Consider the following 21,262-nt stretch of genomic DNA (forward strand, 5'->3'; position numbering starts at 1 on the left):
TCAGATTGGTTTATGTTCCTCTTCTGAATTAATAATCATTCTAGTTCTTAGAAACAAGTGAGAACCGGAACCACAGGTGCCCAACCCACAGACCAGTGGTTTTTTATAGGGGGCAGCTGTTCTGTCTGCTCGGCATTCTCATTCTGGGAGTGACATCACCCTGGCGTTCCTGCGAGATCCACTCCCCTTGATCACAACCCGACTGGTTCAGTGGGGTTGGCTCCATCCCACAGCTTTAGGAGTGGGTCACTGACTCAGGCCACATTGCGTATTCCACCTAACTGACTCGAGATCAGGATAGACATATATGTCCCCCATCAGACCAATCAGAGCTAATACTAGGACTCTTTTTTCTGATGCACTTAGATCTGTTACAGTGGAAGCCTGGAGTAGCCAAGGGCCACCACGCAGGGGAGAGCCTAACAAAGAATGAATCCCACACGGAGGAAAGCAGGACTGTGAGACAGAGAGAGAAAAAGAACATGTCCTGGCGACGCTCAACTCCTAGATACAGCCATTCCTGAAGCCCTTGTTTATATCTAAAATTTTTCTTTTCAGTACATGAACCAGCAAGTTCCCCTTTGTCTGCTGAAGCCTGTGTGTGGTGGGTCTCTGTTGCCCGCTTCAGAAAAAGCCCTGACAAATGCAGTCTTGGAGGTCTCTAAGCCAGGCACCCCTTTTACAAATAACCCCCACCCCTCTGTCCAGGTTCCGTGGAATTTCTAAAAGGCAGAAAAACTGGGTAAGTAAGGACTGCCGCCTCTCTCTAGACCACTGGGTCCCCCACACCATATATCTGCTCTCAGAATTAAGTTTACATATGTGCAATGGCCATATTGTCCCGTGGGCAAACCTCAACTTCACAGTCTCCCTTCCCACCCATCGTCCCAGGAAACAGAATCCGAGACTGTTTGGAAGGGGTCGGATGGAGTAGCCACCTCAGTGCGGACGAACTGAGCTGTAGAGGAAACAGGCCCTTGGCTTCTCGTGAGGGCTGACTGTGAAGTGGCCTCATTAAATAAGGTGGGTGGAAAAGCCTCACTGAACACCACACAGCTTTGGGTCTTCTTGCACAGAAAACAACTGCAGCTCCTGGAAGGAATATATGGGTGTGCCTGCGCATACCTACACACACACACACACACGTAACATTATGTAAATAACAGTGACTGGTGTCTATTACCTACTCACCATGTGCCTGACACTGCTAGACGTTTACATGCATTCTCTCATTTAATCTTACAACCACGCTATGAGGGAGACCTGACTCTTCTAACTTTGCAGATGAGAAACTGATGTTTGGGGACCTCTCTTACTCAAGGCATCACAGCCTTTAGGGGACAGAACTGGGATCTGAAACCAAGTCTTGTTTAGCTCTGAAGTCTGAGCCAAATCCGGCCCACTGCCTGTTTCTGTTAATAAAGCTTTATTGGAAGATAGCCCTGCCCATCTGATTACACAAGGCTGCATTCATGCTACTACAGAAGAGGTGAGTAGCTGTGACAAAGTCTGCTGACCTGTAAAACCGAAAAACACTCGCGCTCTGGTCCTTTAGGGAAAAGTAGCTGACCCCTGGCCTAAACATTCTTACGGCAGTTTACAGCCTGTAATAGCTCACGTATCTCATTGGCTCATTTGATTCTCATTGTAGATCTGCAAGGTCAGAGACTTACATGAGCACTAGCCCATTTAACAGACGGGAAAACAGAGAGGTTCAGTGGTAGCCTGAGGTACAGCCTCTGGGCATTCTACTACATTACTCTACCTCCAATCCCACAGTGGCCTCCCAGCAGTCCTAAGGTGCTGGTGCTACTCACAGTGGCTCCTGGGTTTTCCAGGGAATGTGGAGGCCCAAGGCCGTCAGAGAGGCTTGACAGAAAATAATGACGCCGGCTGGAGGCAGGCTGGGGCCACACCAATGAACACTATAGGACCTAAGACTGCAGGTCTGTCGTGATAGGGTCAGCAGTGGGGTCCCCCTGGAAGAGGCACAGCAGCCCCTGCCCCAGATAGGGCACCTCTGCCACCTGCCCCTCCCTCCCTCTCCTCAGTGCTTAGCACCAGGTCCTGGGCCTTTCTCCCAAAAGACAGGTGCTTGGGAGGGAGGGGATTAGTCTTCCCTCCTGCCAGCCCTCCACCCACCTTCTCCAGACCATCTCTATCCAGGAACACAGCACAGAGTGGCTGGCACAGCTCAGGACGCTGGAAGATGGGCAACTGGAGACAGGAGGGAGGGGAGAAAGAGAAAGGGACGATAAGAGGCAATGATGGGTGGGGGGCAGACTGAGAGCAGGAAGGTGACACGGAGGGAGAAAAGGGGTGGGCGACAGTGTTCTACGGGGACACCAACAGAAAACAAAATTGGCTCATTCAGAGGGACAGATGGACATTAGGTCAGACAGATAGGATGGGGAGGAGCAAGGGCGCATCAACAGAGAAGGGAGAAGGAGGGGGAGATGGATGTGGGCACTAAGCGCCCCCCCCCCATGCCTGCCTGGTGATGCCCTGACTTTCAACAGAGGGGACAACTGCTTTAACAGGGGCCTCGAACAGAGCAGCATGGGGTACGGTGAATCACAACCCCCATTTTCTAAGCCCAAAGGGAAAGATCAAGCCCAGGCCGAAGCCAGTAAGTTAGCATTCCATTTCCCTGACACTACCCATTGGTGTACGTACGGGTAAGCATACAGCCACGCTGGTTGAATCAGTGAATCTCAGACCTAAACCATCTCACTTCCCTACTATGGGCCAGAACAGGGAAGAGGTTGGGACTTCAGGGGCCATCTTGCCACCACAGGGAGCCTAAAAGTGCAGCCATCCTGGAGAAAAGCTGCACTGGGAGATATAGGCAGAGTCCTGACATGAACTGAGGCCCCAGACACAACCATGCCTGAAGCCTACACAACCCCAGGACTTTTCAGTTACATGTGCCAGTAAGAGACCTTCATACTGAAAAAGAAAAAAAAGACATCTCAAGGGTGGTTATCCACTGCTTATAACCATGAGTTTCAAACTACATGTTGGATCCCTTGTGCAGTGAGAACGACCTGCTTATTTTCCAATCACCAAAACGGTTTTGGGGGCCATTTTGCTTGGATGCCTGTTTCTCTGGTCAACAAAGGCAGGAGAACCATCCATATACTCCCACAGATTGTACCAAAGTCCAGCAACTTCATTCAGTCCCTGCCTCGGTGATGCGCAAACCAGCGAGCTCTGCAGCTCTGGAGGGCAACTCGCAGAATCCTTTCTCCATTTGCCCTCTAGATTCTGAGTAGCTGAAGATTCAGGGAGCTGGCCACAAAATGCTTGAAAATACTACTGTCCATTCAAAAATATCTAGGTGTGCCAGCTCCAGGCCAAGCACTGCAGATCCAGGAATGAGCAAGAGCAAGATGGTCCTTACCCTCGTGGAACTGATAGTGGGAGCACAGGCCACTAAACAGATGGCTGCAAATTGTCATAAGGTGCTCCTGAAGAAAAGAATGAGGGATGAGAGAAGGTACAACTGATACAACTTGGGGAGCTAGGGAAGGCTTTCACAAGGAAGTGGTGATTGAGATGAAGTGACAACAATGAGGGGTTGAGGCAGGAGAGAACACAGTTCACGTAAGGAATTAAAACAAGAACAAGGCCAGTGGGGCAGAGAGGGCAAGAAGAGACGAGAGAGGGGACATCAACCAGCTCACCCAGGGCACTGAGGACCAGGTCAAGGATCTGGGCTGTCACACCTGTGAGCGATAGGAGATCGTGGCAGAATTTTAACCTGGTTTTTTGGGGGGGGGCACATTCTCACTCGGAGATCACTTCGGTTGATTGGATTTGGGGCCAAAGAGGATACGGAAAGACCCATTTGGAGACTCTTTCATAGTTTGGACCAGAGTGGTGGTGACGGAAAAGGATATGGAAACAAGTAGAAGAACAGAGGTCGAAATTTACATCCTGCCAGCCAAATCTGGCCCCTTGCCAGTTTTTATAAATAAAACTTTATTGGAACACAACCACACACCCACTTGTTTTGGTATTGCTTCATGCTACCACGGCAGAGTTGGGTAGTTGTGACGGAGACCATATAGCCGGCAATACCGAAAATACTTACTATCTGGTTCTGTACAGAAAGTTTCCCGACCCCTGATTTAGAAGGGTAATTCAACAAAACTTGGAGATGGGCGTTATGGAAAGGAAGGGACAAAGATCACACCTAGATAAATACAGACTTGCCAACACCCAGTAGATATGTAAGATGGGGCCACTCGAGAAGAACCAGTTTTGTTGCGGTAGGGGCAAATTTGATTAAAACAATCCACTGTGCCCCCACTCACGGTCTCAAGGAAATTAGGTCAGGTCAAGTTATACGCAAAGAACTCATGTGATCTGTAGGCTAAAGGTGCGATGGTTTCTCTTCTTGGCTCTGATGCACCATGTAACCTCTAACCATGGATTTCTCCTTGTGGAATCAGTTTCCTTATCCACAGAACGGCAGTGTAGGAGCATGGACAAGAAATAGGAATGCCTGGTGTACACTGTATAGTTACAGTTGTTACACTAGTTACTTCTTTTCTTGTTGCTATGAAATCAGCTTGAATCAGAGAATTACTCCCTGGGAGGGTATTACTGGGACAAAGGCACAATCAGACACAGGTCCTGATGACAGGGAATAGGACTGCCCTCGTTGACATTGTGTATCGGGCCAAGGACTCCCTTCAGTAGATGCAAATGCCTCCCCTTTCCCCCGCCAGCTCCGGGCTCCTAACACCAACCAATTTTTGTTGCCGCCTTTCCTGGTGGGAGCAACCATAACAAAAGGTCCAAGGTTGTCTGCTGCATGCTGAGCCCAAAATGTTTGTGCTAAGGCAGGAGTGACAAAATGTACAAGCAGATCAAAGGAGAGTGGATGGTAAAAACTCAGAAGCAGCCTCACATTCAACATACACACCCACATGCACGCACCACACACACACACACACACACACACACACACACACACCCCTAGCCCTTCAGACACACAAAATGCACGACCTTTTAAACAAAAACGCTGTTTCCTTCCTCTGGAGCATTTTCAGCGGCAGAGGCGATCGTTTTGCAACTATCTTGGTGTAATGGAGAGAGCCCTTAGCTGCGCACGGAAGTCCTGGCTTCAAACCCCAGCTCTGGAACCCTGAGCAAGTCCCTTCTACTCTCTGACCTCAGCTTCCCCCTCTATAAAATGAGGGGTTGGACTCAATGATTTCTGAGGCCCCTACCAGTTCTAACCTCTATGCTGCTGGAACAGAGGTTAAAAACGGGGAGCCCCGAAACCAAACACGACCCACACACACCTGTGGGGTTATTTAGTACTGCTTCACGCAGTGTTCCAAAGTTTTTCATTAGATGCTAACATTTTTAAATTGGGTAATTTATCGTAAAAGTCACAGTCTTTGACTTCTTTTGAAAAATTCAAAGATCTGGCAGCGCTGGTCCCTCAAAGATGGGGTACACCACTTAAGTAGAAGTCCTACCCAAGACCGTACAGCCCGAGTCTAACCAGGGGGAAATATCAGACAAACCCAAAGTGAGGGGCATTCAGTCAAGTAGCTGCTCCCTATTTGTCAGAGATGTCCAAGTGACAAACAACCAAGGCTAAGGGACCGGTCAAGCTTGACACAACCGCCAAATGCAATATGTGATGCTATATCACACACACACACACACACACACACACACACACACAAAATGCTATAAAGGACACTATGGGGACAAGTGCTGAAATTGGAATATGGTTAATGAAAGTCTTAATTCAATGTCGAGTTTACTGAATCTGGTAACTGTGTGTGGTCACGTCAGAGAGCATGCAACCTAATCTTGAATGGTTCATAAACATAAGAGAGACAGAAAGAGGGTCGGGGTAGGGGATTAGAGGAAGCAAAGGTAAGGAACTGTTAAAATCTGAAGATTCCGAGTAAAGGGGGTACAGGTGTCCTTTGTATTGTTCTTGCAACTTTTCTGTAAGTTTGAAATGATTTCAAAATAAAAAGCTAAAAAAAGAAACCAATCATCATAGAAGCGAGTGACTCGCAAATGTTAGCTGTCAGAATCCCCTGGAGAAATCCCCAGAATCCACTGACGAAAACTCAGACAGCCGGACCCCCTCCCCAGAGCTTCTGGTTCAGCAGGTCTGGACAGAGGAAAGGAAGACTTTGCATTTCCAGCAAGCGTTCCGGTAATGCTGAGCCTGCTGGTCTGGGACACACCTTGAGAAGCCCTCCTACGACCTAGTTAACATTGGGGAAGTGATCACCAGAAGAATGAGACATAGAAAGCGTTTTTTTCAAAAAGCAGGATCAGAAGAGGGATGGCGCAAGGGACCCATGCTTTTCATTATGAACCTTCCTGTAACCTTTTAGTTGTTTGCAGGTATTCCTCTTTCAATGCCTACAAAGCGTCTGCCTGGCAAGTAGCAGATGGTCCGGCCAGTACATGTTAGGGACCTGCTGGGACCTGGGTTTCTAAACTACAGCCCAGGTGCTAGGCAACACAAGTGCTTTCTGCATCTGCTGGGGTGAGAGGTAGCTGCGGAGGGCTGGGAAGCAGCACCTCCACTTGCTCCTTCTTGAGGAGAAAAACTGCGGGTGACTGCAGCGATGTACATGGAATTGCCATCACCAAGTCAGGTCAGACCCGAACTTCTCAAAAATCTCTCCCGATTCTGAGACGAGAACGTGGTTCAGGCCGCAAACCTCTGTCAACACGCGCTCCTCCCCTCGGTCTTCCAGGGTGGGTAATGAACCTGGGCCTCGAGCCTCATTAAGCCCCATTACATAATCACCCCCATCCTGAGTCTCCGTATAACCCTTCCAGCGACTGGTTTCTTGGACGCAGTTTGGTGTCATCAGTCTTTATTGCTACCTGCTGCTAGTACCCCCTTAACCAATCAGGCTTCTGACTCAGCCTCAGGCACACCAGGCCAGGCCTTCAGCAGAGGGTCCATGACCTGTCGCCTTGTCCAGAAACCTAAGAACAAGGAGCTGCTTGGAGAAGAGATGAGAGGAGGGCAAGGTCAGATGGAACAAGGTGAGAGCGTGCCAGCTTTTAGAACACCTCATGAAGGACAGTATTTCATAAAACTGGGGCCTCGTATGAAACTCCAGCTGGTGTCACTAGGACCAAGCAGGGATGTCCAGGAATCATCAGTCACTAGTTCCCTTGGGGTAGATGCTGCCCTGACATGCCTGACCCCCACAGGCAGCTAATAAAGCATCACCCAGAAAACTGCAGGTGGCAAAAGCACCCGTCATTCCACATCTTCTGCCAGAGACGCTGTGGGGACAGAGCCAGGAGTGCAGTTTCCAGGCTCTCGGCTTCACGTGGAAAGGTGCTGGCTCAGGTAGTAAATGGCCATCAACTGTGATTGGATGGCCATCAGCTGTGGCTAGTTGGCTGTCAGCTGTAACCAGTGAGCCATTGGCCACTAATATAACTGCTGTGGCTACACTAGCAGCAAAGGGGGGCTAGCAAGATGGTGGTACCGACTAGCAAGCAGCAGAGTGAGGGTTGCAAATCGCGTGGCTCCTGCTTCCTGTGTCTCCAACCCAGCCTCCAGTGAGACTATAGTGGTGTGACTCTCCGTAGGTGTTCCTTTTTGGCCTCACCTATCCTGTGTTCTTATGTGGGGAGCGGGACCAGAGACCCCACATGCCACCCCACATGACAGAGGCCCAGAGAGGATGAATGAGATGCAGGAGCTGGCACTGTGTGCCACTCAGGTCTTCTGGCCTCTTTCTGCAGCTGCCTGGTCCCCACAGGGAGGGCCAGCACCTGGGACAATGGATACCCTGCACATCAACCCTGGAGTCCTGTGGGGTAACGACTGGTGAGCCAGCCTGGGTGCTGCTCTTGAGGGAGCACAGCACACTGGTGAACAAGCGGCAGCCCTCAAGCGAGGCTGCCCACAGCACAGCCTTCTAACCAGGCGACGGTGCCAGAGAACGACCTTAAACCAGTTAAGGTTCCTACTTGATGAGTTAAACAGATTTCAGTGAGGGCAGCATTGCGATTTCCTTCTTCCCGGTGGATTCAGATGAGTGCAAACTCCATCTCCTTCCTAACTTTGTGACCGTGGGCCAATTACTTAAACTCTCTCAGCCCCGGTTTCTTCATCTGTAAAATGGGGATGATAATAGTACCTGTCTTAACGGAGGACTGTGACGCTGAAGGGAAATAACAGAAGTAATTTGCTTTGTCTGAATTGACGATGCCTGGAACATCGTCAACACACAATAAATGGTAGCTGCTATTATTGTCATCATTTCCATCATTGTTACAAGCGAGTCCATCACCTAACATACAGCAATAGCTCCCACAGCTACCCTTTGTTGAGACTCGGTCTTCTAAGCACCGGCCCTGTGCTGGGAAATTTACATGCATTCCTCATTTTGTCTTCCCTACATCCTTGCAGGATAGAAAAAGACGCAAGTTCGGTGACTTGCTCAATGACACGTCAGCAACCACTTAGTTGGTATACACACGACATTACTTCTACCAGCCAGTAATGAATGATTACGTTCCACCTAGGTGGCACTTTTTCATTCTGAAGAAGCCTCTTCATAGAGATCGTAAACACGGCCTGACCCGAGGCAGCAGGGGATCAGCGATAACCTACAAGGACCCGCAGGCACGCAGCTTACTGAACCAAAAAGGGTCCATGGGTGCAGGGCATCCAATCAGACACCACCAGGGTACTATGGTGTGCCCCAATGCCACACAGAGTAAGTACGGCAAGGATGGAGAGCTAAGTCCACCGTTCTCTACTTCTCCTGAGTCAGCACCTTCCACGTTGCACAGCAGAATCTGCTATCTTGTGTTTTGTCCACGGCTAACCTGGGAAACAGATTCCTCCATAGCTGGGACTCCTACTACACCCCTCTGCCCTCCCCTGCTCGTCACCCCCAGACCAGGGAAGTAGGGAAGCCCCAAAGAGGTGAAGTCCTTTTCACAGCCCATCCAAGGTGGCTGGGCATCCGAGGGTATAAGGCTCAGTCACTCTTCGGCCAAATCTGCCTAATGCTGTCTCCAGGCTTTACAGTCAGGGGAAACAAGATGGTGTATCACCACCCTTCACAGGGAAGCCACAGCCAGAACTGACAGTGACAAACGGGCAGACAGGCTCAGCCTGGCAGGGACGCAGCCCCAGGTCTCCCTTGGCTGGGTCAGCAGGAGGAAGGCTGGCATTGGGGCCCAGAGGCAGAAAGTTCTCTTCTGAAACTCAGAGTGGCAAGAGAACGGGCCTATTACAAGCAAGGGGGAGCCAGTGCCTGGCAGCTGTGTTCTCCCAATAGCCCCAACCAGCGTCTCTATCAGCATTTTAAGTGAGTCAGAAGATGTGGCTTGAAAAAAGCTCACTGGGTAAGTCTGAGAACCACAGAGTTTCTAAACTCTGAAATGGACCCTCATGGAGTCTTACTCTACACTTGGGGAAACTGAGACCCAGATAGAGAAAGGAACTTGCTGTAATGAAGAGACAGAATACAAGCTAGAGTCAGAGTTGGGTTCAAAACCTACAATATGGGCAAATCATTCACCTTCTGAACCTCAGTTTTCTTATCTGTAAAATGGGAACAATAATACCCGCCTCAAAGATTGTGGTGAGCCTTAACTGTGACAAGGCAGGGATAAAGGTCACACAGGCAATTGGTGGCAGCACCGAGACTCCAACAGACAGTTTCCTACTCCCCCATCTGGAGCCTGGGCCACCAGACTGCCTTCATTTCTGTTATTTGTTAGGATCAGTGGAAATGGGACTGGTCCACGGGATTCCAGCTACTATTTGGGTCACACACTCATTCTCCCAGTGAGATTCAAATGCTATCTGGGAGATCAAAGGGTCGCCTCTTTGCATACAAAGACCAGGACTGTCCAACGAGGCAACTGTGCTTCTAAGGTCCTCTTAGTGCCAGTGGCCGCTTTTAATTACGGACTTCGCTCCCACCTGCAGGCAAATGGAGAAGCCGCCCCTCACAGATGAGGACTAGGGCAAGCGTGAGAGCTGGGAGCCCTGGGGAATGCTCACAACACTCTTTGGCATCTAAAATGTGCAAGTTTGTGGTTTTTTAAAGCCAGCTCCAGATGTTTCTACTCTGGGCGGAACTAAAGGGCAGGGCTGCAGCCAGACCCTTCGAGGTGACCGAGCTGACATTCGCTCACAGGATAGCGATGGCCAAAGGCAGATGGCGGCTGGAGACGCTGGCGGCCCAGCATCGTGCCGAGGTCAATGCCAAGGGTTCTTAGGGTCATGGAGAAGTAGGGGATCAACTGAAAGGCATTTAGCCACAGCCCCCAAGTTAATCATGGAGCCAGAGAATGTAAATGCTGCCAGGGAAAAGGAGATAATAATCACCATAACACCCGCTACCATTTATTAAGCACTTACTGTGTGCCAGGCACCGTGCAGACAGTTTGACGCATACGTGAGCTGATAATCCTCACAACCTTCTATGAGATGGACCTACTGTTATCCTCATTTTACAGATGAGGAAACTGAGGCTCAACGAGGCTCTTAACTGGCTCGAGGGTCAGGCACACTGCTCAAAAATCACAGAGGTGAGATTAGAACCCTGGCATCTCCGTCAGGCCATGACATCCTGCCTCACCCCTCTGCTGTTACACACTTGATTATGTCATCACCCCTTTTCCTCGCCCAGACTCACCACGCCATCCTCTGACTGCCACGTAGGCCCACCGTCATGGAGCATTTCTGGTCTCACTGACAGTGATTTCTCTTGATAAATTGATAAATTGGCCTTCCAGTGTTGACATGGGTCGCAAGTGCTATTTTGGTTTGCTTGATTCCAGGCCTGCACCCCCCAGGCACTAAAACAAGCCAGGCTCTGGAACTTCTAACTGACATCACATGGGTCTATTCCAGGTCCCGGCCCTCCGCTGGGTGCATGACCCACATTTGTGGACCGTAAACTGAATTCACTGTTCCACCCCAGGCCAACCGTCCAGATGGGCTAAGGCTCAGCTTTTGAACCCAACAGCCTTGACACTGAACGCGAAAGTTGGATGTTTGTTACATGTGCGATTTTCCAGGGAGAGAATAAGTAGATTTCATCAAATTCTAATAGGGTCCGTGGCCTCCCTAAGAAAAGTTTTAAAATCCTATGTAAAGGTAAAGAATAGAAGCCCACATTAGGAGAAAGGCAGCCTGTTGCATGTTTGAAGGGTCTTGGTTACCAAATCATGCATGATGACTAAGCTCATATACTCTGGAGATCGAAAGAACCAGATTCAAATCCGGGCTCACCTACTCGATAGCTGTGTGACATTGGGAAAGTTCTTTGACGTCCCTGAGCCTCAGTTTCCTCATCTATACAATGGGAATAATCCATCTGGACCATGGGTGGTTCCAAGAACTAAATGAGATCATGCATGTGAGTGATTAGCAAGTGCTGATACTCAGTAAACATTATTCATCATTGGTCAGAGCAGCAACACAACATGGACATACTGTGGCTTATTAAGGGCCTGGGTTTGTTTCCTCCACGCTCCAGCAGCCCCACTCCTCCTGAGCTGCCAGTCAAAAAAAGTTCTTGTCTTGGCTGGAAGACTGGTTGGGCCTTTTGCAGCGGCGCCCCCTCTAACCACGTCTCTGCCTGTTCAGCAAAACAGGCCACTGGGCAGAGAAGATTAAATGCTGTCGAAGACCTCAGCCCTTGATCACTAGAAAGCTGCATTTCCACTCTCAGTAATAACCACTTTGTCTGCAGCAGAATTCAGGGGAGCGGTATGTAACTACCCCAGGCCACACTCAGCCCAGTTTGAACCCAAATACATCTTTGAGATATAAAGGTTATACGTGTTAGACCTGCGTGGGGGGGAAAAAGTTACCAAATGCAATCACAAGAGCCTCTTCCACCACAGAAACAGAAAAAAGCCTGTGACAGGGCAGCTGAGAAACAGAAGCAAGGAAAAGCAGATGTTTCTTTCCTTTAACGCCCTGCAGGCTTGCTTCCCTCTGTTATCCTTTCGCACCTGCAGGCAAAAGGAGTAGGGATGCAGTAAGGACGTGGGACCAATGACAACCGCCAGTCAACCTCCAGAGCGCCAATTACGCCCTCTTCCCTTCAAAACCATCCAAAGGGGCGTGCGTGGCGTGGGCAGGGGGTGGCAGGCACGCAGGTGAGGATGCCGATGAGGCAGTTCAGTGAACATTTCACGAGCATTTTCACCAAAGATAAATCAAAGGGAGCATGCACCTGGCACAGACAACAGCTGTGACCAGGTGCCTGGTGACTTACTTGAGGAGAAGTTGGCCTCGCTGTGGACCGGAGGGGTGGAGGGCAGGAAAGGCCCGTGTCCCACAAAGAAGGAGCGGAGGGAGCGCTCGGACAGGAGTGGGGAGCGCTGCTGTGAAGGGATGTTCTCACAGCTGCCCACGCTGCTGTGAATCTTAAGGTTCAAGGGTTTGCTTTTCTTCTTGGCTCTAAAAGGGAGAGAGAAAAGGGGGAGAGAAATATATCCACATGCATATAAAATGAGAGCAGGGAGCCCCAATTTCCTTAGCATGGCACCCAATACCCACTCCCCACCTTGATCTGGCCTGGCAGCCCTCTCCATTCCCCTCTCACTGAGCACTAGCCACGTTTCTGTGCTGTTTCTCACCTCCAACCCTTTGCTTATGCTAGCCCTACGACCTGGAATACCGTCTTCTTCTTTAGCTGGTTAATTACCAACTGTCTTTTATGATTTAGCTCTCGTGTCCTCTCCTCCAGGAAGCCTTCTCCAATACCCCAATCCTTCCCAGCTAAAGAGTTGAGTGTTCTTCCTCCAGGAAGCCTTCCCTGATACTTCCAAGACCCATGTAGAGAAATTAAAAGAGCCCACAAGCTTTCTGGCACTGACAGGTCGAGAGAAAGGGACTTGGCCAAATGGATTCACCCTTGCCCTGTAAAAAGCCCATTCTACCATGGGGTATAAGCAAATAGGTGAACAATTATTTTTCACCTGGGTCCTTAGAGACGCTCTGGAGAGTCAGGGTCAAGTTCAACTCCAGGCTCCAACCTAGTGTCTGCCTGCACATCTTAAATTCCCCGAATCCCCACTGCCCATTGGCCAACTGCCCTTTGCCCTTTGGCCATTGGAGGAAGACAGCAAATCCAGGCTGACCTCAGGGAGCCCAGGGGATCTGTGTCAAGGTGGCCTGCATCCCCTATATGTTTTTATTCTTCAGATTCACAGCCTTCCATCCACAGAGAAACAACAAACCCATTTCTGTATAAGTTAAGCCTAAGATGACTTTCAGGAGCTCCAAGGAGAGAGACTAAGTCTCAGGCAGGACCCCAGCAGCCCTTTAATCAGGACTTCCGGCCCCTGGTCCCTTCTGCAGAGCCCACCCACGACCTGGTGGTTCTCACTCTCGTCTCTACCAGGAGCCCCAGAGGGTGCCTGCCTGAAGGGTACAGAAAGAAGGTGCTCCCCCAAACCATAGGCTGGATCACATGAGGGCATCTCAGGGGATCTGCAAGGGATGTGGGGGAGTTACATGGCGAAGAGACTCTGGGAGCCCACCCCCTCCACCCTTGCTCCCACCATAGCAGTGTTGCTTGGTAGTGGGGGAGGGTGAGGGGGGCTTGCAGCCTGGTGTTGAAAGATACAATTCTGGGCCCAGACTCTCCAGATACAGATACTGGCTTCTCACCCTTGGGTACATCAGTTAAACTTCTGCGAACCTCAGCTCCCTTATCTATAAGCTAGCCCTTCTTCGTAGGGCTGTGGAGAGAATTCAGTGAAATCATCCCTGTGAGTTACTTAACACTAAGTACATTACATGTTATTAATATCATTACAGAAGGGGAATCTGTCTGCTATTTCCTTTAGACAAAAGACTCGGAAGCTAAGACAACGTGGAAGCTTCCGGCAATTTTGGTCTTTACTCATAAGGACTCTTCAAGACCCAAATTCAATGGGATTCTTTGTACACCAGGTGCTTGGCAAAGTGACTTTATTGAATGAGGAAATAGTTGCTGAATGATCTCTAACTGGCCAAAGAGAGGAGGGTGGGGGTCTGACTGTCCTCAGCTCACAGCCTTTGGTCCATGGTCAGTGCCGAGTCCATTCAAGAGAAGAGAGAAGGGTGATGTCCCATCTCAACCCCATGGTAGAGCCACACTGGTCCTACCATGGAATGGTCTGCCTTCCACCTGCAGCACAGGACATTCAGGGCAAAATCTGGGCAAGAAGGTGGGGGGCTTAGCAGTTATCCATAGGTCAGAGGCAAAATAAAAAGACCAGGGGATTTCAAAATGCTTTGGGGATTAGTAATTTTTTTCCTGGACATCTTCCCTGAAAACATGTCATTAGAAGATGAAGTTATTCAATTTCCAACAGGACTCTTCCTATTGAAAAAGGGATGAGAAGGAGAACCCAAAAGCTAAAGGTTTCCAGCCTACTGCTGATAACGCTTTGATCTGAAACGAAGGGAATGCATCTCTGAATGTATAAACATAAAACAGGGACATTGGGTGTTTTCTTTTTAATTTTCACTTTACCAAGCAGGAGGCTTAAGCATAATAGTAACAACAACAGCTGCAATGACTGCTACTTTGATTTGAGTGCTGACCATGTCCCAGGAACTGCACCAAATGCTTTTCACGTATCATCTCGTTTAAGCACACAATAAGAGTATAAGGGAGGTGTTATCTTCTTTATGCTGATAAGAGCCCTGAAGCACTGAGAAGGTAAGAGGTGTGTATGATGTTGTGTCAGCATTTAAACCAAGTGGTGTGATTCCAGGGTCCATCTCTCAATCACACCCCACACCCCAGACTCTCCAGGTCGATCCTGAACCCAGAGCACCATCTACTCTGAGAATGGCTGTCCCTGGGAGCTTGATTTTGGACATGTTCAGGCTGGAGGCACTGGAATGGCTAGTTACCATGCCCAGAATTTTCCCTTTAGCTCCAACCATTCCTCCTCTTTGGGTCCTTTCTCCAGAACCACCCACCAATCATTCCAACACAGATTTTTCCATGTGCCCTTCTCTAACTCCGAGTCCTGTCACTTGCAGACACTAAGAGAAAAATGTTGTGCCGGAGGGGCAAGGAACCTCAAGAGTCCCGTCACTGGCTCCCAAGGAATAGCAACAGTGCCCCTGACAGAATGTTTTTTCTGTCTCTCTCCTTTCTCTGCCTGGTGAACTCCTACACGTACCGCACAGCCCACTTCACGTTACTACAGCAGTGATGTCCTCTTCCTCCCCCACTTATCAGGACCCTCCCCTCACTCTTGTAGTATCTGCTCCCCCATCATATTCGGGATAAGACCCAATCTCCTTAACATGGCATCCGCTCCGCACTCCCCGCCATGATCTGGCCCTGCGGCCCTCTCCGTTCCCCTCTCACTGAGCTCCAGCCATGTATTCTGTACTGTTTCTTACCTCCAACCCTTTGCTTATGCTGTCCCCACAGCCTGGAAACCCTCCCCTCCTAGCTTGGGTTGGCTATTCCTCCTCAGCTCTCCTAAACTATTCTGTATATATCTCTGTGGCTACACGCTCCTGTTTTTCCAAATTCATTCTTTTCATTTTTGTCTCCCAAGCGGACGGTGCATCTTTGAGGACAGAGGTTTTGTATTGTTCATTTCTCTGTCCTTGGCAACTAGCACAGAGCCTGGTACACAGTAGGTGCTCATGAAATGCGTATCCAATGAGCAATCTGGATTAGAACTCTGGTACTTAGCACATGACATCCGAATACTCTGTCTTCCACACTCAACTGTGGGCTTCTTGAGGGCAGGAACCTCTGGTTTTTGTTGTTGGAGCTCTCAGCCCCGAGCGCTGCACCAGCTAAACAGAATGAACCTCTTGAGCTGGTTTGGAAACATTTTCCCAAGCCCTCCCAAGGATCCTGGGTGATCATTTTAAGCGAGTTTGGTTTCAACCTGCAAATAAAACTAACCTCACTGCTCTCCTCCCCACCTCCCCCAACGCCCCATTCAGGGCTGGCCAGGAGTTGGGTGCCCTCTTGTGGCCAATGCAAACCCACCTTACACATTTTCACAGTTCTGGACGGATGGAGCACCCAGGGAGGTGTGTTAATTTAAGACTGGAGGACCCCCACACAAGCAGCCTAAAAGTCGCCTTTCTCCAGGAAGCTGGGGACTGACTGTCTGTAAGAAGTTCAAGTATACCTGCAGCGTCCCCCTAATCAGTGCTGGCTGGCAGCCCTGCTTGTCAGCTCACCAGGGGCCTGCGGCAAGGCCCAGGAAGGTATCTCTTGTTACAGAAGCACCCGCTGGCTGGCTCTCCCTGCCCACAGTTGAAGAAGAGAGAGAAGCAAGAAGGCGGTGGCATTTCATTCCACATCAGTGTCCAGTGGTGGCAATTCAAAGAGGCATTTACACCGAGGCAGTGTCATTTAGGAGTTCAACTCATAGGCTTTGGGGTCAGGGAGACCGGGACGTGGGTCCTGCACTGTGACTTCAGGAAAGTGATGTCACCTCATTGTTGCCTCGGTTTCCTCACCTGGACAATGAGGAAAATAACAGCACTTGCCGACGAAGGACATCATGACAACTCTATGAGGTCATGTGCTGGGCACGGGGCCCAGCACAGAATGAGGGTTCAGGAGACCTGTTATTAGTGTCAGTAAGACCAGGTTAAATTGGGTGTCTGTACAGCATGGAAAGAAGCTTGAAGAAGCCAGAAATTGAAGCCAAGCTGTGTTTTTCACCTGAGACATCCAGGAACTCTCTCAACCCACACTACCCTTGGCAAATGAAGAGGACACGGTCAACCCTCTAGCAATAGATACCACTGTCATCTCCAAACCACAGATGGGGACCTTGAGGCACGGGGCCACCAAGTGAGGAGGCCAGCTCCTCGTACAAAGAAAACCAACTCTAACCCAGCCCAAGTGTAACAGTAGTTCAATGAGAGTCTGTTTCCCTGACCAACGCATGGCACAGATGGAGGAGAGAAGGGGTGCGTATAAATACATGTTGGTTGGACAAATGGATGGATAAAAAGCTGGACTGATGGAAGGACGGATGGGTGAATGGGGAAAAGGGTACAAATGAAAGAATTAAATGAATGAAGGACAGAAAGGATGGAAGCATGGTTAGAAGGAATGGAGGAAGAGGGAGGAGAATGAGAGGATGAAAGAATGGGAGGACAGACAGATAGAACGGAAAAGAGAATAGGAAAATAGAAGAAGGGATAAAAGGAATGGAGGAGGATGGAAGGGAGGGTGGACAGGTGGAGGGATGGGTGGATGGAAGGGTGAAAAGATCAAAGGATGGAAGGATGGTCGATGAATAGAGCAATAGATGGATGCAATGAAGGAAGAGAGGATGGTAGGAAGGAAAGGCGGATAGATGGAAGAGAGGATGGTAGGAAGGATAGAGGGAAGAGAGGACAGAAGGAGGAGACAGTGGGAGGATAGATGGCTGTTTGACCAGCGTAGGTAGGAGGAAATCCTGTATCGCTTCCTACACACCAAGAAAGTCTTCGTGGACAGGGTGTGGGATTCACCTTTACCAAATACCCTCATTACCCAGGTATGCTCAGAGAGGAAAACAGACGCAAGTGATTGCACCTAATGACTCTGTGTACTAAGGTTTAGTGAATATTGTGCAGTATATCCTGCAGATGCAATTTAAAAAAACAGCCTCTCTACGATCTTCGCAGGACATTAGATATCTATTACATAAATGTCTTCTCTGGAAATGGGGCCAATTCCAGGAAAAGCTGAGGTGGCATGAAACACTGGCAAGGGCAGCTCCATCCTTCGGATCTGTATGAGCCCGGGGCGGATACTGCTGCTTTCTGGGTGGGCAGGCAAGTCAGGAGCCCCTGACATCGCAGGCCATGTGACATCAGCCTTGGAGCCGGGCTGAGCTGAAGCTGCACATCTGTGTTAGGGAAAGACCCCCGGCTCTGGGGCCATAGTCTGGGCTTAGGAAAATGTATTTCTTTTACCAAGCATAGCGAAGGACTACTCCAGTGTTGGCATCGAGGAAAGTTCTTCCAACCTTCCTGATAATAATTTGCACAGAATATCCGAACCAACAGGATCCTGAGAACTCTTATCGTTTCTTTGAATCAGTGCATGACCTCCCATCTCCCATCCTACCATTCTAGTCCCCGCCACCTTCCTCCCTCACCTGAGCTGCGGCTGCTACTGCTTCTTCGTCAGACTCCTAATCCCACTTTTTTTGGTGCTTTTGTCAATAGTGAGGTGAAATTCACGTGATATAAAATTAACCATTTGAAAGTGAACAACTGGGTAGCATTACGTATTCACAACGTTGTGCAAACACCACCTCTATCTAGTACCAAAAATATTTTCCTCACCCCAAAGGAAACCTGTACCCATTAAATACTCTCCATTCCCCTTCCTTCCAGCCCCTGGCAACCACCAATCTGTTTCCTTGACCCTATGGATTTGCCTATTCTGGATATTTCACATAAATGGAATCATACACTACGTGAACTTCTACGTCTGGCTTCTTTCACGTCGCATAATGTTTTTGAGGTTCATCCATGTGGTAGCATGGGTCAAAACCTCATTCCTTTCTGATTCTTTACAATGTATTCTCCACCCAGCAGCCAAAGTGAGGTTTTAAAAAGCATGCATTGTACCATGTCATTCCCCTGCTTAAAAACTTCCTAAAGTTTCCTGTTGTTATGCCTCTTTGTGGCTTATGAAAGCTTCACAGGACTCTCAGGGCCCACTTTCCATCATCACCTTGTCACCCTCTGACTCCAGCCACTCTGGTCATCTTTCTGGCCCTTGACTTCACCAAGTTCTCATCTACCTCAGGCCTTTGCACATGTTGTCCCCTCTGCCTGAAACACTATTCCCCATGCTGCCTGTTTGTAGAGACTCACTCATCCTTTAGGAATCACTTCCCTAGAGACGAAGTCCCCAACCCGCAGATCCAGTCAGACCCTCAGATTACGTGTGCTCCCAGCGCCATCTGCTTGTGCCCTTGAATCTCAACTGAAATTCTGCATTCACTTGTGTGGTTACTAAGTGAATATCTGTCTCCCCCACGGCCCGTGCCCGCCACACACACAGGAAGAGCTTACATTCCCAGCACCTAACACAAAACAGGCACCCCAACCCAGCCTGTGTGCCCCAACTCCAGCAAGGATAACCTAGCATCTTCCATCTTGGGGGAATTCTAAAGGAATGTGACCCAGTTTCGATGTGCGAGTCAGGAGGGCTGGTTCAGCAGGCTCTTCTCTGTTGATTTTCAACTATGGGCTCCTTGCGGACACAGACACACCTGATTTCTCTTGCCAGCCCCTGGCCAAGGTCCGCCCCGGTCTTTCGCGGGCTCTGCACTCAAAGGCTCTTGACTGACACTCGTTTGCCAGCCCACCTCTCAGAGCCCACAAAAACACAAAGAACACTGAAGGAAGTCCCAAATGGTGTTTAGTCTTTGCACCATTCCCTATTCCAAAAGTTTGCTGGGCTTTGACTTAAGCAGAGCCCAGGGGCTCACACTGCTTTTTGTTTTGTTTTGTTTTAAGTTTCAGGTGTATAAAACAATGTAATAGTTAGACATTTGCACCCCTCACAAAGTGATAACCCCCTCCCCCCAACCTACTGCCCCTTTGACATCATATGTAGCTACTACAGTTCCACGGACTCTATTCCCTATGCTGTACTCCACATCCTGTGACCATATATGTATTAAATTATAGTTGACATTCAATATTATTCAGCTTCAGGTGTACAGCACAGTGATCAGGTATCTACACTGTCCCTGAGGTGGTCTCCCTAATAATACATGTGCCCATCTGACACCCTACAAAATCTCTACAACATTATTGATTATATTCCCCAAACTGTCTTTCGTATCCCCGTGGCAATATGGTGGCTACCAATTTGTGCTTTCTAACCCCTTCCCCTTCTCCTCATCCCCACCCCTTTCCCGGCTGTCATCAATAAATCAACAAACAACAGTGCTGCTGAGGATGTGGAGAAAAGGGAAACTCTCACGCCCTGCTGGGTGGGGTTGCAGATTGGTGCAGCCGCTATGGAAGACAGTATGGAGTTATCTCCAACAACTGGAATTGGAGCTATCTGATGACCCAGCAATTCCACTCTTAGGTATCTACCCCGAGAAATCCAAAACGCTGATTCACAGTTCCTCTTTACCCACAGCTTCCTTGCGTGTAGGGTTGTGACCCCTTGAACTCAAAAGCCTTCACAGGCCAAATCCCTTAGCGCCTCATTAATGGCGTCTGGAGCATCTGGCCCAACCAATTGGGAGGAAATGACAGGGCTGGGAAGAGACAAGCTTGTCGCAGGCCTGGTTGGAGGGTAGGCATGAGCCCACATTCTCACACACCACCCTGTGTAGCAAAGCGCTATCCAGTAACCATTTCCCAAAACAGGAAAAAGTGCCTGTTTTTTCTGCATGGGGCTGAGTGAGCTGTCCCTCCCTCACAAACAGGGCCCAAATCCTTTACAGCTGGCCTGATCTGATTACCTAAGAGAATGCCTCCATAAAGACACTCTTCAAAACCAAAGAATAGCACCAATTCTTCTGTGAAAAGGGAGGGGCAGGGGTACTAGGCCCCTCCACTCAGCTGCTCAGATTCCAGGGAAGGGGGAGGTTTAGAAAAACAAGGGCCTGTTAAGTCTAACACTGGGGGGTGTTTAGTGAGAAGCCACTCTGCTCCTTGGCCAGAGGTGACAGCCCTCATTTCTGGGTTGAGCACACCCCAAGCACGGCATTCATCACCCAGGGCCCTGGCAAGGAAGGGGCACAGATGACTCAGTCAAACAGTATTAAGCATAAGCTTACAGCATAAGCTGCCTTTCCCCCCAGGTCGAGAGGAGTGTGCTGTGCTTTCCCATGAGACATGATTAACACTGCTGCATTTTAATTGTTAAGATTGGAAAAGTAAACTTTCACATCAACTCCGTAACTTCATAGCAATTATTTCCTGGCATACAGCTTTACGTAAAATATACTAAGAAGAAAAAGAAGAATAGGAAGGGGGGAAAAAAGGAAAAGGAGGAGGTGAGAAAGAAGAAAGGAGGAGATGTTGGTTGAAAAAAAGGTTAAGTAAATTTGAGTATAGGTCCCACCAGAATGGCTAAAATAGAATTGACAGCCCCAAATGTTAATGAGGCTATAGAGTAACCAGAATTTAAATTCTGGAGATTGTTCACTGGTACAACCATTTTGAGAAACTACCTGACAGTACCTACTAAAGCTGATCATACCCTCTGGCCCAACAATTCACCCCTGGGTATGTCCCCAAACAAAA

General features: G+C 49.2%; 1 protein-coding gene across 3 annotated transcripts in view; it reads right to left on the reverse strand.

Annotated features, from left to right (window-relative positions):
• KSR2 (kinase suppressor of ras 2) overlaps positions 1 to 21,262 on the reverse strand; it is a gene marked incomplete at its 3' end in the record, with an annotated part of 362,386 nt that overhangs the window by 150,512 nt on the left and 190,612 nt on the right. For all 3 annotated transcript variants that reach the window (XM_081036474.1, XM_081036472.1, XM_081036473.1), the window contains exon 5: positions 12,273 to 12,457. In XM_081036474.1, the coding sequence (XP_080892600.1) occupies positions 12,273 to 12,457 (185 nt within the window). The remainder of the gene's footprint in view (positions 1 to 12,272; positions 12,458 to 21,262) is intronic.

The sequence above is a fragment of the Rhinolophus hipposideros genome (assembly GCF_964194185.1).
Source record: "Rhinolophus hipposideros genome assembly, chromosome: 24".
Taxonomy (NCBI): Eukaryota; Metazoa; Chordata; class Mammalia; order Chiroptera; family Rhinolophidae; genus Rhinolophus; species Rhinolophus hipposideros.